Here is a 15,609-nt window from a genome sequence, read left to right as displayed (position 1 = left end):
TACACCAGCATGGAAAATTCTGTGTTTGCAGATAATTATACAAACTCCATTGATAATTAGGCTTGGTTTTCCATGGAGAAAGATAATTGCTTTCCTAGCTGGTACCCAAAACCCTTAATTTATCCTTTCCAAACACATGCAACATTTTTTCAAATTAGATTACCATCCCCCACCCTATGTTTCTATTCCTGACACAGTAGGGCCTCTATACCAATGCAGATTTGTTTTCCAGAAAATTTTTTTATTGATCTGTTCAGCTGGACAACTAAATACTTTTTTGTTTTGGGGGCTTTTTTTTCTTTCTTTTTTAAAGTCTTTGTGCTCAAACCGTAGCTTGTAGCATTACTATAATGAACATATCACTGTCAGTGAATAGCAAGCACCTCAACTGGTTTACTGAGGTTACATGCAGTATCCTTTGTACTGTTCCCTTTTATACATTATTTATCAACTTTAAAAGGAAAATCGTTTTCACTTAAAGCACACAAAATATTTGCTCCTTCACAAATGCTTCCCATGCTGAAGAAGCATTCTGTTTTCACAGCATGAATCCACCACCCAAGCATATACTCCCTCGGGTTTGTATACACACACATCTATTATGTAAAGTCATATAGACAAACTCCTTGTACATTTGTTATGATTTGGGCACAAGACACCCAATTCAATCACATCAGTCTAAGTAGGCTATATTTTTAATTAAAGTAAGACTGCTTCTACATACCATAATATTTTATGCAACTTTTGTGGTTTGGTTGTTGTTCTTTATTGAAGTTGTTCTACAGATGTGAAGTCTGCTTGTTAGAAAGTAAAAAGGAGAAACTAGTTCTATTCTTTCCCTCATTAGATGACACATTTGGAAAGTGATTAGCCAATTAGAGGGATGGCATTTTCAACCTATACAATAGAAATCAACAAATTGTAAAGCTATGTTCTCACTAACTTCTTCCTTGACCTTCTTCCTGGAGGAGGTCAGCTTTCTCTGTTGGACCTGTAATAATTAAGCAAATACCTCTAGAAAAAAAGGCACATGCACAGGAACTTTTTGGGATATTTTTTCTCAGAAATTCTCAGAACACATAACAATCTGCACATCCAGGATAATGGAGTTTCAAACCCACAACATTATCAGCGACTGTCACATTCTGCTCCCCAGCAGAATAGCTTTTCAGAGGGCTGAAACATAAGATAGAAACAAATAGAAGGGAGATTCAGAGGAAAACGAACCAAACCCACAAGGGATATCAAGACCTATGAACCTTAAGACATTTCTTTACTTTCTCAACTTCATGCCACCTGTCTATCTCCCACAGAAAATTATTTTATAAAAACCATGTTGAGAATTAGCTATCGAAAAGAAACTTGTGAGAAAATGTCACAATCAGCCATTATCAGTATCTCAAAACCCATCCTAAGTTATTTTCAAATGCATGAAGTAGCCCAAAATTAAAAATAGAATCATGATCCTTTAACTGGCTGTATTAAAAGTTACCAGCAGAAGTTCAGCTGAGAGAATTTAAAATTTTATCTCTTCTTACTCATCTATGCTGTAATGCATAAATCGTTTGTGCATATAGGGGATGTTTTAAAACATTTTAAAACCAGTTAACTACAGAGGTACATGGCTATGCAATAACAGTAAGTCTGATGGTTTCTGTGATACTGATGCAGTAAACTACCACATCTATCAAAATGTTTTATTAATTTAAAAGATTACCGTTAACATAAGGAAGATGAATGCAGTTATTCCTAGAATGAGGATTTCTTTGTTCCCTTTGCTTTCCGCATGCAACTTGCGATAATACGGTCCTATGAGGTAAGTCTTTATAACAAGACATATAAGAAAAACAGCAGCCAGAGTAAAGAGAATTTGGCCAATCAGTATCAGTATTCTCAGTATTTCCTTGAAAATGCTGGAAGAGAAGAACAAACAAAAGATTTCTTTCAAGTGCTCTCATGACTCCCAACCAGTTCCCCTTGAGTGAAAAGATCTAATTCCACAGATGTTCAAAACATGAGTAGCTACAGTAAGATATTTAGATACATTAGTAAACAAAACGAGTACTAAATCTGCTGAGTGCCCAGCAATCTCTTTTACAGCTTAGAATTTACTTCTGTGTTGATTTGAAAAAAGATTTTTGTTGATTGATCTTCAAGGGAAGCCATCAGGCTCAGTAATACTATTGCAGAGTCTTTGACAAAAATATGTCCTGAGGGAATAAAGTAACCGAAGAAATTAACTTTTATATATATATACACACAATATCAAACTTTTCACCACAAATTTTACATACTGGACAGGACTGAGGCAGCTAGAGCAGAAAGAATAATCTCATACAACATGGTGAGTACAAATAGTAAAGGGAACTCACAGAGTGCATATTTTTCATAGAACTGACATTAGCTGTAGCATACTCATATTGGTGATCACATACTAATTGGAAGGGTGTAGGGGGGAAGAGATATACACTATTTTTTTTTTTACCTGGAATGTGTGCTTACTCCTGCTTGAATAAGTGTAGGCATGACGGCTATAAATAAACCAAGCTGCACATCCTGCATCACCAACATGCCAAGCAGTACGCTGCTGTAGTCAATATCCCCTGTACGCCAGCAAAGCAGTCATGGAAACATCCATCAGTCTATGAATGCTTGCAGTGCTCAGAAATCTAGAAATGTCTTAACCAAATGGATGCTAAGTGTAGTTCTCAGTGGGGTGAGGTCATTCAAGGTATTCTGGTTCCCCCCACACACACACTAGTAAGTAAATTAATACACATATATAAAGACATATTAAAAAGATAAAATATTCATATGAAGCTTCTGTTACACAATAAAAATAAAGACTTTGCTTAGCAGTTAAGCACTATTTATGCATTTACTGGAACTCCTTTACTGAAAACATACAGTCTTTAGAGTAACAGACAGATGTAAAAGCAGCATGTGTAAAACGTATACTTTTAATTTAGGCATTAGAATATGAACATTCTAGAGGGTGGGGAGAACTTTAATGCAGTACATATAAGGGAGCTTTAAGTGGAAGAAAGCAGGCTGGCAAAACTTCTGAAAGGAAGCACTTGGAAGCATTTGACAAGCTAGCAATATGGCACTTGAAGGTACTTACTTGAAGAGCTGTTCGCTATGAAAGACTACCTGAGCTGGTCTTAGTTTGCTGAAGAAGGATGTGAATTATTTCTTAGCCTCTTTGCCCTGATGACAGACTGGTAGCAATGATCTAACCCAGTAACCCCTTACTAAGCACAAGGATTTCAGACTATTAGTAAAGTCGGTTCTTAACATGGAGAGTACTGATTTGCCTGCACTGCCTCCAAAGAGGACTGACGATGTAAATAGCAGGTACACCTCATAACAAGAATATACACAATGCTGGCTGGTGTTAAAGGAGAATGATCACTTGTAAACTAGACTTAACAGTGGGGTTTGTTTTGTTTTTTTAACTACTCTCTCTCGTAATATTACAAAGTTGACTTATTTCAAATCTTTTGTAGATAATACAGTAGTCCGTTTTTAAAATTATACTTACCTTCTTTATCGCCTCGAACACTACCTGCAAGAAATCTTGACACCAATGGTGTGCTTGATAAAGATAAACAAGTGGAAATGAAGACACTTTGAGTTGGTCTAATTTGGAGTAAGTGTCCCCACAGTAAACCAAAGGCAATCATCAGAACTGTCATGTAGCAGGGTCCTTGCAAAGATATTTTCCATACCTTGGGAAGAAGACAAGTTCTTATGATAAAGCCTGATGACACTTTTCTCACTGATAAGTTGCAATGATTTCCAGCAGAAATAATCAGTTAAAGTTGCATGATTTGGGGCTGCAGTACTGGGCCACAGAAGTAACAGGCTATCATGCTATACATCCTAAAACTCTTAAGTTACTACGCCTAGTAAATATTCTAGGCCAGAAGGCTCACTACCAGAAATTAGGTAAATTTCCCAGAACTCACAGACAAATTAAGGGCCAAAGGTCCAGTATGGGTTGGAATATATAAAAATCATTACATGGAAGATCAGTTATTTGATGCGATTCCAGATTGGGAGAAAAATAGGAGTCACAAAGGCCATCATCAATACCAGCAGCCCATCCCACACTACCGCGCAGGGAATTCTGAAGTAGTAGTTTACATATTACAGTTTAGGAACACTTGAATTACCAATTTTTATCTTTGGCTTTAGATGGACTAGAAATAGCAGATTAAGCTGAATGCTCATAAATTTTAACACACTTCAATTAAAGTGTTTATAGTCTCATGAACTCCAAACCATTAGTTTAGGAACAAATCACACAATGCAACTTTTTACATACACACATTCTTCACATATTTTGCAGCAGTATTTTCCACTATTAAAATTCTAGGTGGTTTACAAGATAACTTTTTTTTTTTTTTAAAGTAAGACCAAAAGAAACTTGTACCTTTTTGCTGAATCTTGATGGTCACATCATGTAATATGTCAGATTGTACTAACATACTTGCACAATCAGTTTATTTGTCAGTACAGTATGTATCATTAATTCAGTATGCAGTACTTAAACTGATATTATTTTTTTTTTGTAACAGGACTAGCACACATCACTGGATACTCCATAACAGCAACTGCATGTTGCTGCATGTTAAAATAAAGCAAAAATGGATTGCCATAAATAGTGTGAGATTCTTCTAGTAATCAAACTGTTTTACTAAAAAGAAGAGGAATAGTAAAGTTTTGGGTTTTTTTGAGGCACCAAATAAATAATGCATTCTGTTCGTTCCAGAGACTTAAGGAGCAGAAGCAAATGTTGTATTTCTCTTTTGAAAAACATATAAAGTTAATCTGAAATAACTGATAATTTGAATGTTAGCAATTAAATCCCGTAATATAAAGGTAGTACACAAAAATACCTTTCTTAATCTTTCAGGAGAAAATTCCAGACCAACTAGAAAGAGAGTGAAGAATACACCAAACTCTCCTAATGTTTCCACCTGTACAATAGACTTTAAAAAAAAATAAAATCAGTGCACAGCAGTCTACTTATAATACAAATAAGTCCTCTTACAAAACAAATTGTTTCTCATTATGTTTCCATAGGTACTTCACTTCCTGGTCATATGACATCAGAAGTTCCCTCAGCATCTTCAGGGTTCAAACATTATTCCCATCACCTGGCTGCTACTAGATAGTTTGGTTGGATAGTGCTGGTCATCCAAAATGCACACATGCATTGATCTAGGTAAGCTTGCTTGCTGAAAATAAAGAGGTTACATTTTACACATATGCTATTAAACCCCCAAGGCTTGCATTCCAGAAGTTATTTCTGGCTAGTTATTTTATTGGTCTACTAGTATAATCCTTCTGCTAGACTGTAGTTGCTGTTCTGTGCTCCATCCTGGACTCCATGCATCCATCACTCAGACCAGTATGACTACCAGCCTATCCACTTCAGAGAGAAGGGTACAACAGCAAGAAAAGTGGTTGTCATCCTTGTCACAAAATAAAAATGGGGCTACATCTGCCTGAAACCCTGAGGAATGCTGCTGGTGATGAGTTGCAATTCTAGGGCCAGTTCAGTCCATTGTATTTATCAATGATCTAGACACAGCAATTAATGCACCATTTTTTTGCTGATGATACCAAACTGGAGGTGCTGTTGACTTTCTTGAGGGACACCAGGCCACTAATCAAAATGTGATTTTTATAGCTAACCACAGCCCATGGTTTCACATGCGCTAGTAATCAGGGTACACGTGATGGAGCTAAAAAGGTTCAAGAGGCCTTGCAGAGGGATCTAGAAACATGGAGCACTGGTCAATCATTAATGGGATGAAATTTAACAAGTTGAAATACACCTAGGATGGAGTAATGCTGGGCACAATCATAAACTGGGAGAGGAGTGGCTGGAGAGCAGCCCTGCAGAAAGGGATCTGGGGGTGCTGGCTGACAGCAGCTCAGTATGGGTCAGCAGCGTGCCGTGGCAGCCAAGAGGGCAAACAGCATCCTGGGGTGCACCAAACACAGCGTAACCAGCCGGCCAGGAGAGATGATTATCCCGCTGCGTTCAGCGCTGGTGCGGCCTCACCTGCAGCACTGTGCAGTTCTGGGCCCCACGATTGAAGGAGGTGAAGGTCCTTGAATGCGTCCAGAGGAGGGCAACAAAGCTGGTGAAAAGGCTGGAAGGAATGTCCTATGAGGGGTGGCTGAGCACTTTGGGCACGTCTAATCTGGAGGAAAGGAGGCTTATGAGTGGCCTCCTTGCTCTCTACAGCTTCCTGAGGAGGGGAAGTGGAGAGGGAGGTGCCGAACTCTTCTCCCTGGTACCCAGTGACGGGTGGGAATGGCTCAAGGCTGCTCCAGGGGAGGTTTGGACTGGACACAGCAGGCTTCCTAGAGAGCTGGTTGGTGCCCCAAGCCTGTCAGTGTTTAAAAGGCATTTGCACAAGGCCCTTAATAACATGCTTTAACTTTTGGTCAGCCCTGAATTGGTCAAGCAGTTGGACTAGACAATCGTAGGTCCCTTCGAACCGAAAATACTTTATTCTAAAAATCTAACACTTCCTTTTTATGTATTTACAGTCCAGAGCAGAAGAGGACATGGTCTATCATCAATCATAGAGAAGCAGAGATGGAAACTCTTCCCTGCCAAATTAGAATCTGCCTGCCTCCTCAGTTCCTCCAACATTCAAGTTTTTTATGAAATATAGAAGAGACAAAAGGAGGGAGCAAAAACAAAAGACCCAGTCAACGTGAACATTATCCAGATGAGTAATATTTAATCACAGTTCCACAAGAAACAGGCAGCTCACTAAGAAACTGTCCTTAAGAAATCTCTCTTATGTCTGGTCTGACCACATCATCTTCCTCAGTGTAAGCCTCTGACAATTCATTGTTTAATCTCTTTCTAATGGAAACTTAGAAATTTGTTTCTGTCTCAGTGGTCAAGCTTTCCAGACCTTCTCAACACAGAAGTTATGTACCACACAAAGTTTATTATTTAATCTCAATTTTAGAATATGAAATTTTTAAAGTGTAGTATTTGTAGCCTTCTCTTCCAATAAGAGAATGACAAAATCCTACAATTTCTACTCATCCCTACTTACTTTTGAGCCCAACAGTCATTTTCAACAGAAGTCCCCATAAAAGCATATGTTGCAAAGACAGTAAGTTCCTAGCAGCTATGTGGATATCAATGTAACAGACACATTTAACTTAACCTGACATTACCATGCAACCTTAACACATATTCTGTTTTGCCTGCTAGCTAAACAATTTGTTAATGCACACCAGACCACTAATCAAAATGTGTCATGTCTAGCCAACCACAGCCCATGGTTTCACATGAGCTAGTAATCAGGGTACATGTGATGGAACTAAAAAGGTTCAAAAGATTTCAGGAATGTGGGCAGGGGAATGGAAAAGAACTAGGGTCACTAGGATGGATGAAAGAGCTATGGAAATGAAAAATAATTCTCTAGGAAGCCACACTATGCTATTCGGGGAACTACAGGTCTGAGTATTTCATTCATTTAAATAATCTGGCTCTCAAATGTGATGTTTTATGATTAAAGACAAAAAGAAAAGAAAAAAAACAAAAAAACCAGCCCACAACACACAACTTTCAGCTTTCACTTTCAACAATTGCTTATGTCATGATTATATAGGAGAAAATAAACCAGAGCAAAGTGATTTAAAGACATAAAATTGTAAGGCCTCCTTTTGCAAAGCTCAAGGTTTAGGGTTTTTTTTGTTGGTTTTTTTGTTTGTTTGTTTTTGGGTTTTTTTGGTGTTGTTTTTTTTTTTTAATACATTTGAGGTTGGCAGTACCATACTCTTTTAAAACTACTTTGAAAGATTTCAACAAAAGAAATCAGTCAAGAAGCAACTTGCACGCTTACCTTGATGCTATTTAGTCCTGATGGTCCTAGGAGTACTCCACAGATGATATACCCAAACATGGTCGGCAATCCTATTGTTGTGCACAGCCAGCCACATGGCAAAGACAACATTCCTATTGTCACAATATCCTAAATATTTAAGATTTACAAATGCATTAATATAAATGACACAATTTGGTGATAAAATTAAAGACTACTGTCTTTAAAAATTAAATATAGACTACTGCCTATAATGAAAACAACTTCAGTAAACTAACCTGAACACTTTGTTGTAGATGTAAGCACTGTGGTTTTGCAGATGAAGCAGGTGAGGTACTGATATTAAGTAACTGGTAGCTTTAAGGACTTTTGATCAATTTATTAAACATTTGAAATATATTACAGGAAGTAGACTGTTTCCTGGGGAATCATGGGGGGAATGACACTTTGCATTAAAACAAAACAGTGAAACGATCAGGTTTGGCTTTTTTATTTTAAAAATATCCCAATCCAGTTATTCTTGATAAAGCACAAATACGATAAAAAAAATCATGCCTATGTATTTTCCAGCATCCCTTTTTTCATTATATGACATGAACAGATATATTCTCTCTAGTGACAACGTGCAAGTGGCTTATGAGGTGCAGCAGTAGCTTGCTTTAACACCAATGCAGTCCAAGAGAAGGGACGGTGTCCCAAAGGTGCAACAAGTTAAATCAAATAAACCCAGAGAAGAATCATGCAAGCAGCATGATCATTCTTGTTAAGACTATACCAGGAGTTGGGAACATACTGGCCAGATCACCAGCAGACAGAGGAATCATGAATGCTAGCGTAAATTTAGATGGGGAAATGCTGAAACTATATTCAATTCAACCAACCAGTACTAGCATACAAACTAGTGGAATGCCTCTCAAATTATTACCTTTATGAAATGATGATCAGCACGAGGAATGGTTGAATCTCTGGGCTTGGTAAGGATATACTGATTGTTCTGGGAATCAATAAGCATACTAAGACCCAAGTCATCCTCTACTTCTCTTTTTGAAGCATTTCTTTTGGAGTTGGCTTCATCTTCTTCCACCCTTAAAACTGCTTCAAAGTTTACACCTCTTACCTGTAAGAAAAAGAAACCAAACAACCAAAAAATGGGGATCAGTGAAGCATACAGTAAAAAGGGATGTTTAGCTGTACTTGAAGTTGCTCCAGAATTTGACAGTGACTAAAAATACTGCAGTTTCTTCTTAGAGAAGTCTTTCAGTCTCTTTATCAAAACCGTATGTCCAGAAGTGAAAAGGCTATAATTTGCTTTACATTTTAAAACCAAGGGGGTTTCCAAACCACTTTGCCCAAGTTGCCCAACAAAAAAAAAATATAGACAGGGTATCAAAGCTGTAAAATTCCAATTCAGTATTTTCAATTGCATCTAATCTGAAATATTTTTTAAAAAAAAAAGCTTTATCACATCTAGAACACAAAAGGTTGGATTGAAATGTAATATTTTATTCCCTTGAACAAAACCAAAGAGATTACAAAGTGATATTCCGTTTAAAAAAAATGTGAAAGGACTACATTCCAAGTCAAGAAAAAGTCACTGTCCTGTAAAGTTGAAGGAGAGAGATTAAGAACTTTTTCTACTTGGCTCTGTCTTCAGTGCCTGTAATTACAAAGTGGAAATCATCCCAGTGTCTTTATTATTCCCTTATTTTAAATAATGTGTATTTTATCAGTATTCAGAAACAGTTCAGGTTGTTACTTATTTTAGACTCCGGTAAAGAGAGCAGGCTCTTGTCATTCCAATGACTGATTAGAAAATATCAGCTTTTCTGGACTGCCATATTTGGCCCAAGCAATTCCCCAATTTAATGAAAAAATGCATTCATATAAGCCATCTATAAAGCAGCCTCCTATTTTTCTTTGCCGGTTCCCCAGCACATTTCCCCAAACTGTTCAGATAAATATTGCATTTTCAATATTTAATATTTAACCTGCAATTTTTATCCTTTTCTTCCACTGCTCACATTTGTGTGTGTATAATTAGAGAAACCTTCTATTGTGGGAATGACCTCTTCCCCTGGTTTTGTACATCACAGAATGGTTTGAGTTGGAAGGGACCTTCAGCATCATCTAGGTCCAACACCCCCACCCCACCCCACCCACCCCCCGGCCAGGGACACCTTCCACTGGACAAGGTTGCTTAAAGTCCCATCCAGCCTGGCCTTCAGCACTGGCATCAGCAGCTTCTCTGGGCAACCTGTGCCAGTGTCTTGCCACCCTCACAGTAAAGAATTTCTTCCTTAGATCTAATCTAAATCTACCCCCTTCAGTTTAAAGCCATCCCCCTTATCCTATCACTACATGCCCTTGTAAAAAGCCCTTCTCCATCTCTCTCATAAGCCCCCTTTAGGTACTGGAAGGTCTCCCCGGAGCCTTCTCTCCTCCAGGCTGAACAACCCCAAGTCTCTCAGCCTGTCTTTATATGAGACATGCTTCAGCCCTCTGATTATCTTCTTTGTGCAATTTGACAGACCTCTAAAGAATTGGAAGTCAGTAAGAATCAGACAGAGGGGGAGACAAAGGAATTTGAAACATATTATGAAGATTGCAGAATTATTCAGAAACGCAAAATATCTGCTTCATACATCAGCGTTTTTAGCTATTGGACTGGGAGGCTTATGATCATTCTCTTTTTATGCATTATAAAAGTTGTCTTTTTACTCTTTTTTTGCCCAAACCTCGGCCTTTTAAATATATCTTGCCTTTACCTTCGCTAAGCTCCCCACTTACCAGGCTATTTTGCAGTCCAGAATGAGGTGTCCATTGCCAAGTCTAAGAGATCAAACCAAACCATGTTTTCACCTTTTCAGCTGATGGGAGAAAGCAGGAGCAGATGCATGCCACATACATGCAAACTATTCTGACAGTATTGGAGCACAGAAGAAAGGCCTCCCTACAGTCAGCAAACAGGAAGAACTGTTTCTAATCAGATACAAACTTAAGTGCCCAATCCTACTGGTTTTGTAATCTTTCCTCCTGACACCCTCTCCTACAGCCTCATTCTTACTCCAGGGATACTAAAACAGAGCTTAGAGCTTACTGTTAAATGTTGGCTCTGCAATATAAAACATGCTTTACACTGACTTTCACACTGGAATTATTTCACAGTTCAGTGCAGTATCCCCATCTTGCAGATGACTACTACTTTGCCTAAAAAACAAAATGCTAGTAAGCCAACATCTGTTCTAGTACCTTCTTGGGAATTTAATGTTATGACATCAGCAATAGTGTTCACTAAGCAAAACTATCTTACAAAAATACATCAGTAATGAAGCATCTACTTTGAAGCTCTGGAACTCCAAATCCATATGGAATTTGTTATATGTTCCTTTGTACTTGGTAGCTTGTGTGTCCGGACTCTAACCAAACTTCTCTGCATCAACATTAAAAATGTATCAAAGACCACACGAAAGCAATGCAATCTGATAAGCACATTCCTCATCTAGTGGAGTTCACAGTCTTGCTCAGCAACAATATTAGGAAAAAAAGGAAGATGTTTATAAGATTAAGAAAATTATGAAAAAAATTTTTTGTTTTTCTGTGTTATATATATAAAAATCATACACTGTATGGATATTATGGTGCATTTAGAAAAGAGAAGGGAGCCAACAAAAGACAGACTATGCTACAAGAACAAGAGTAGATGTCACAGCTTCAGATGAGCTTTTAAACACTAATAAATTTGAGGACATGAGAGAAGAAAGTTCTCTTCAGGACTTTATTTCCTAAAACAGCAATTCCTGAAAACAGGTTGTACTTAACAGAATACAGTGTGCAAATACTCTTGTCTTGCATTAAGTGGGTTAGCTCAGATTCTTCCCCCCCCCCATTTTTACCTACTACACTTCTCTGATTATATTTTAATAGAAACTTTTGTATCTTTATCAGATTACTGATGAATCTATTAGAGCTTCTTTGTTCTATTGTCCCAGTGTTCTAGCTTCAGAGAAAACACACTAAACATTTCTTGCAAAGATGGAGATGTAAATAGTCCTCCAGGTCGCATTTCACGATTCCTTTTCTTTCATGAATAGAAATACAAACAGAAAACCAAGGAGGTACACTGCAGAAAAAAAGATGCTTTGGCATTTGGCCAACTGACAGGTGTAGTGGAAGAAGCCTCCTTCCTGGTCTCTTTCAAACGTGCCGTTATGCGCCGGCGGAACAGAAGAGGGCACTCCAGCCAGCTCGTCCCTTCCCCGCTGTCAGTCCTGCTAGGTAGGATTCCCACTGGGTACAAGTGCTGCGATCGGGCATACATACAAAATAAAAAGCTGCTTTCACTTTCTCTCAATACAAGATCAACTACAAAAAATGGCCTGGCTTTCTACTACTGAGCAACTGTTTTTTCTCCTCAGCAGAATTCAAGAGCTATGCTCACCTCAGAAGTCAACCTGCAAATCAACAAAAGCCTTCCAAAAGCAAAAACCAAATAAAATTGCAACCCATGTTTATGCAAACAGGACCCGTTTAGAGAGTCAGTCTCTGAGGACAGCACAATGGGACACTAGAATAAACTGATATACTCCAAGTTCTTAATATATACAGCCTTACCTGAGTGGTACTGTCCATCATTCAACATAGAAACAATGAACAATAAGCCAAGGTAGAAAAAGCAGAGGAAGTCTGAAGCGGAACAAAGCAACACCAAACACACATTTCCAGTCCTTACCTTAAACAATGTATCTTCTCCCAGACTGTGAAAACTAACTGCAAGGATTCTTGTTCTCCCATAACTTTCTCAACAAAACGAAACAGAAAAAAACGGAGACTATGCTTAACATGGAAACTCTGTATCCTACCAAGTCTAAGTATCACTGTCACCACCACCACCACCGAGATGTTACAGCTCTCATGGGCTGTATCAGTGAGATAGATTACACTTGTCACTGTTGAAGTGGCAGCTGCAGAGAGGACTTTCAAATCAAAACCCGAAATCACTAGGAAAAAGGAGTAATTATTCCTGTTTGCTACTCCTAATGAGCAATCATTCTACCACTAAATAATTTCTTCTGTTGAGAAGCAAAAAAAAAACATAGAGCAAAACTGTTTTTTTAAAGTAGTCATTAGAATCCTGACAACTATATAACACAAGAGAAACACCCCTACAGTGCAAGTATCAACTAAGAAATAAACGCACGCCAATGAAAAGACTGAGTCTAAAACGCCACTTACAGATTTGTTGTCATCAAAGGCATGCTCTTCGATTTCCTCTTCCAATCTATCAGCTGCCTTCCTGACATCCTCTAGAATTTCATCAAGCATTGACAGGCTTTTGTTTTGATGCTGCATATTCTTAAGGGCTTCAACCTGATGTTTTTCTGCTGCTAGGAGTTCAACATATTCCATTTCTTCCTGTTGAATTTTACAACACAGAGATACCAAGTACTGGTCAGGCCTTCAAGTAGAAAAACATCTGACAAATGGACACTTTTTTGACACAAAACATCTTACAAGTGGAATTACAAAAGCAATATAGACTTTATAATGGTATTTGGAGATTGCTTTCTCTTGTGCTGATTTTCAGTGGGGGAAGTGGGCAAGAAAAACAACCACCAAACAAAATACCTACCAATCACGTTTTCTTATCCATTAAACAGTAGAGCTGCCCCCAAGGTTACGATCCAGAAAATACAAGAAAGGAACTACTTTGAGGAACTCTAGGAAATATTTCAGAGCAAAGTAAAGTTTAGAGCTCAGTGCTTTAGCAGGGAAGCATAATAACCTTGAAAGCATAATTTTACTAGCTACAAAAAGACAAACTGGAAGGAAAACACAATGAATCCTAATTTTATAAGCCATTTTATAAACATGGGAAGAGGTCTGTTTATGGTTTTGAAAAATTACAAGTACTGTGGAAACAGCTACAAAAAAATAAAAGCAGTTGGAAGAAAGTACAGATGAGCAGTCAAGCACTCTAGCTGAGGTTCCTGTTTATGTTTCACAAGAAGCATTTTTCCTATCAGAAGTAAAATACTTGACTTTGTCAGTCTTTTCCATTTGGGCCGCTTATGAGCTTGCACTGATGTCTTCTGAAATCCATTTCTAGGATTCAGAAGTAAGAAAATAAAAAACGCTGATGTGGTTTGACTTGGTGCAAAAACTTTCAGTAACTTCCCTGATAAAAGTTCTGATGTTTCATTTCTCCGTTTTTGAACCTGAAACATCCAAAGCTAGAAAGTTTTATTTACCGATTAACACAGGACCTAACACTGCACCTTCTATGTGCTTATCAAGACAATAAAGAATACTTTGTACATTGACAGAGTATAATTTGAGGTTGTTTTTTTTTTTAAAAAAAAAAAAAGATGTTTCACTTTACATGCCTATGTTCTTTTAAAGGTGCAGTGATGGAGAGACAGAACAACTATGAATGAGGAAACATATGCAAAGGCAGGCTTCTTCCTTTCAGTTAGATTCAGGATGCTGAGAATATTTAAAAGAACAGATGTAGGGTCTGTCTCATCAAGTAAGCCAATATTATTTCCAAGAGAAAACACAGACCGGGCAAAAAATATAAGCAATCTCTAGGTCAGACTGAATTCCCAGAAAACACAAGTTTCTATCTCCATTTTAGATGCCCTGCCATATCCAACCCAGTTGGAAATCAAACAGAACACAAGTGTCTCTTAGGTTGTGTGTTTTATCCGTTTTATTCCACAAATATATCTTACATAACCTGGGCATCTAAAATGATCCTAAACTCCTATGCTTAAATAACTGGAGTGTCCCCTCCTCCACATGTTTCCCCTTGAAACCTGCAAGAACATGCATATAATCAACTCCTTGACACCCAGACAAGAGAATGTTCAGTACAGTAACCGTAGCTTAACTCTTTTAAAATCCTGTCAGATGAATACCTCTAGTTGTGGTGAAACCACAGAATTGTTGTATGTTGGTGTTTAAAATTGCCATAGTTACAACAGCACGATGAAAATTACCCAGTCCCCAAAATAATTTGGAGCTGGGAAAAATGTAACTATTAATGCATTTGGCCCAATGTCAACTGCTTTAGTTCATATGCAACACATAGGAGAGACAGTCACTCTCATACAGCCTCAAGGAAAAACATTTCCTATCTGTTGTTCTCTGCTAACAGACATTGCTTGAAAGATGTAAAAAACAGCCCCCACATGAGCTGCAGATTCTTTCCTCAGTCAGCAAGAGGGAATTGAGAAGGCTTAGACTCTTTCCCCTCAAAAATGGAACAGGTTTTGAGTGGAGAGTGCCAATCAGACCTTTCTGTCAGCTAAGCCAAACAGGCTGAACAGAGCTAGAGGTAAACTGCAGAAAAATAAATAACACTAATTTGCAAGAAGTTAACTTTCTCTGACTAGCGAGGTAGAAGAGCTTTGAAAAATAATGAAGATAAAGGTTTTTGTAGTCTATTAAAGTGGCATCTCTCTTTTCACCTACAGACCAGTGACATGGCAGTAGAATGGGACAATCGGAGAACAGTGTCCGTAAAAAGAACAAGCTATCTCTAACAGCCTGCTACGTGTTAAGCAGAAGTGCATCACAGTACAAACAGTATTCCACAACTCACGCTGGGATTGGAGACATTGGATCACAAGGTACATACCAAGCAATCTTTCAAGCAAGGTAATACAGATAAGGATTGTGCACTATACCTTTTCCCAGCAGCAGAACCAGCATGAAATAAATCAGACATGCATACATA

General features: G+C 38.0%; 1 protein-coding gene across 6 annotated transcripts in view; it reads right to left on the bottom strand.

Moving 5' to 3' along the window:
* Window positions 1-15,609, bottom strand: part of TMCO3 (transmembrane and coiled-coil domains 3) — a 36,188-nt gene that overhangs the window by 15,146 nt on the left and 5,433 nt on the right. For 2 of the 6 annotated variants that reach the window (XM_040584590.1, XM_040584591.1), the window contains exons 3-10: window positions 13,104-13,283; window positions 8,797-8,988; window positions 7,893-8,021; window positions 4,905-4,997; window positions 3,545-3,731; window positions 2,486-2,603; window positions 1,718-1,913; window positions 944-991 (exon numbers count right to left, since the gene is read on the bottom strand). In XM_040584590.1, the coding sequence (XP_040440524.1) occupies window positions 944-991; window positions 1,718-1,913; window positions 2,486-2,603; window positions 3,545-3,731; window positions 4,905-4,997; window positions 7,893-8,021; window positions 8,797-8,988; window positions 13,104-13,283 (1,143 nt within the window). Of the gene's footprint in view, window positions 1-724; window positions 1,177-1,717; window positions 1,914-2,485; window positions 2,604-3,544; window positions 3,732-4,904; window positions 4,998-7,892; window positions 8,022-8,796; window positions 8,989-13,103; window positions 13,284-15,609 lie in introns of those variants that run through there. The other 4 variants (XR_005826496.1, XR_005826495.1, XM_040584594.1 and 1 more) reach the window with 4 other exon arrangements.

The sequence above is a fragment of the Falco naumanni genome, chromosome 2 (genome assembly GCF_017639655.2).
Source record: "Falco naumanni isolate bFalNau1 chromosome 2, bFalNau1.pat, whole genome shotgun sequence".
Taxonomy (NCBI): domain Eukaryota; kingdom Metazoa; phylum Chordata; class Aves; order Falconiformes; family Falconidae; genus Falco; species Falco naumanni.
Note: the sequence above shows the minus strand (reverse complement) of the source record. Positions and strands in the feature narration are given on the sequence as shown.